Below are 2,761 nucleotides of genomic sequence, written 5' to 3' on the forward strand. Positions count from 1 at the left end.
CAGCCCAGCGTGCTCCACCCTGCGTGGTGCCAAATGAACCTAGGTCTAGGCAGAGAAGGGGGGGGTGTCTCAGAGCTCCAGTGGTGCCAGCACTGGGCCCGCGGGGGGCCCTCTGCCAAGCGTGGGCTCCACTGGCCCAGAGCAGCCTCAGCCCGACCTCATCCTTTGGTCGCGGCTACCATGGGCCTGGGGCTGCTGGACTGAGGCCCGTGGGCTTGCTCCTCCCCCTGAGGTCTTCCAGGTCCTTTTGAAGGAGCAGCAGGCACTGCTGAGCCAACCAGCAGCAACACGAGCGGGCTCCTTCCTGCTCATCCAGGAGGCCTGCTGGGCTCTGCATGGGATGCCCCCTCCCCTCCCGAGTGCCAGAGGGACCCAGTTAGATGCTTTTTCACAGTAGGAGTAAGGCACTGTTGGGGGGGGGGGATTCGGGGTGGCCCCGCAGTCCAGTGACCTTCTTTCTGGCATCCTGCCTCAGTAGCACCAAAGGTCAGAAACAAGTCAAGAAAAGGACAGGGCAGTCTGACAGGCTCAGATCTTTGTCTCTGGGCCACTTGAGTTTAGCCCTGGGAAAGAATTCCGTATCCTGACAAGCTCCATTGCACAGAGATGGCCAAAGACCCTGCTGTACCACTCTGGAGACCGCCCTCTGGAAAGACAAGAAGAAAAGAAAATTAGTTGGGGCCAACATCCAGTTCCTGCTTAACTGTGGCTGCACTTTTATAATTCTGCATGTGCTTCTTTTGGCTAAAGAGCTGGTGAAAGCTTTTGCAGGGGGGCAGGGAGCCTACGATGGTGAGGGGCAGGGGTCTTTGTGCTCTTTGGCTCTTCCTATGACTTGCAGAGTCAGAAAAGCAGACGGAAAATGAACAAGCGCAAGTGGGGGGGGGCATGACAACTCAGAGGGGATTCTCTGAAGCGTCTCCTGTTTGCCCCCCCTTTGAGTACCTGCAGCCCCTCCCCCTTCCTTCTTCCCCACCCTCTACTGGCCTTTTACTCTTCCTCCTGCTTGCAGCCTCTGCCCCCCCTCCTCGCCCACCACCCTTTTCCGCTCCTCTCCCACCTCTTCAGCTTTCCCTTCTTCTCTTTGGTTCTTCCCCCTCCAGATTCACCCTCCCCTGCTCTTACCGTCCTCCCGCAGTCTCTCTCCCCGCAGCCTTTTCCATGTTCTGGGTGCGTTCAGACGGGGGCTTTATACCGGTTAGGGTGCCGGTTCCAACCGTTGTACTCACTGGCGTTCAGACGGGGCACATCTGCCTCCTCTCCCTAACCGGTGTAACGCCCTCTACACCGTTGCACTCTGCCACCAGGTCCCAAGTGGTGGTATACTGAGTGCAACGGTGGCTTCTGGTTTATCCCGGCGTCTGATCGCTCTCCAAAGCTGCAGAGACACTTCTGTCGGAAGCCTGAGGCTTTCGGCTTTTCCCCGCCATTTTTTTAAAAAAGGAAGCGATATGCGCTCGGGCGAAGCTTCGCCCTGAGCGTTTGTTTAAAAACAAAACAAAAAAAAGCCCTTACTTTAACTTCTCGGAGGAGTCCGGGACTACAGGGAGGCCAGGTTGGGCTTTAAACTTTAAAGGTAAGTGCTTACCTTTAAAGTTTAAATGTAATGGGGGGGGGGGTTTTGAGCATGCGCAAAGATCGCCATTCTCTGAATGGCTGCCTATGCGCATGCTCAAACTGTGCTTTTTTAAAAAAACAAAAACAAACGCCGACGCCCGCAGCGTGTGAGCGGGCATCCAACGGAGGGATCCGGAAGATGGAGGTAAGTGTGATCGCGTTTATGCCGGCAGAAACGCCCCGTCTGAACGCATCCTCTGTCACTCACAGAGGCCTGGAATCCTGAGCAGTGCTGGTTCATATGGACGGCCTGGGAGCCCAGAGAATGGCCACGGGGCCCTCAGACCAGCGTCTCTCAGAAGACCTTAGCAGCCCCAGCCTCCAATGTATTTTTTTACATTTCATATTTTCCTCCAAACCTGACCCTTTCCTGAGCTTGGAGAGAATCCCCCATTTTTCAATGGCCCCACTGCATGGATTTTTTATTTACTTGCTATGGCCCATTTAAGAATTAGATATAATGATATGCATGTTAATTAACTGGCCTACTCAATTGTCTGGCAGTGGAATAGCTGACACGTGCACATGCATAATTCGGTGCACTTGATGAAAGGCACTAATGTTGGAAAGGATGCTGAAGTCGAGTCTGGGGAGTTTCATCAATGGTGCCCCATTCACATCCACACAGGTCATCACTGGATGTTACAGGGATCCTGCGCGTGAGAACCTGTCCTATGGCAAATCAGATGCTAGAGCTGGTCCACGCCAGCAGATTCCTTGCTTTGGGACTGTGGGGAGAACGGGTGGTCAGCAGGCAGAGAGAATGGCCGAATTCAGCAGAGGGGAGGTGAATGGCTGGGCACCTTCAGTTGCACACAAGTGGGGATCCGAGCCATACCTGAGATCTGCACGGCAGATATGAGTCACCTTTGAGCACCCCATCCCCAAGGGCTCCATGAGGTACTGGGAGGTTAGGATCACTGCCCTCACCCCACCTTCCGGCGGCATCTTCTTGTGATCCAGGGACAAGGAGACCAGCAGGCAGGCCCCTCGGGGCAGGTCTGTGTGCCACCTCCTGCAAAAGGGCACAAGAGAACCCGTATTTCGACCCAAGGCAGCAAAGGCCACCTGGCAGGGCCTTCAAGGACCCACAAACTCTGTGATGGGGAAGACCTGGGAGGGAGGGAGGGAGGGAGGGAGGGAG

At 55.3% G+C, this 2,761-nt stretch overlaps 1 protein-coding gene across 1 annotated transcript in view; it reads right to left on the reverse strand.

Moving 5' to 3' along the window:
* Nucleotides 1-63: 63 nt before the first annotated feature.
* The window catches only part of STARD8 (StAR related lipid transfer domain containing 8), a 43,429-nt gene continuing 40,731 nt past the window's right edge, over nt 64-2,761 (reverse strand). The window contains exons 12-13 of the mRNA XM_015413992.1: nt 2,456-2,632; nt 64-646 (exon numbers count right to left, since the gene is read on the reverse strand). Of these exons, the coding sequence (XP_015269478.1) occupies nt 529-646; nt 2,456-2,632 (295 nt within the window). The 3' untranslated portion in view covers nt 64-528. The remainder of the gene's footprint in view (nt 647-2,455; nt 2,633-2,761) is intronic.

Source organism: Gekko japonicus, unplaced genomic scaffold (assembly GCF_001447785.1).
Source record: "Gekko japonicus isolate JY-2015 unplaced genomic scaffold, Gekko_japonicus_V1.1 scaffold2203, whole genome shotgun sequence".
NCBI lineage: Eukaryota > Metazoa > Chordata > Lepidosauria > Squamata > Gekkonidae > Gekko > Gekko japonicus.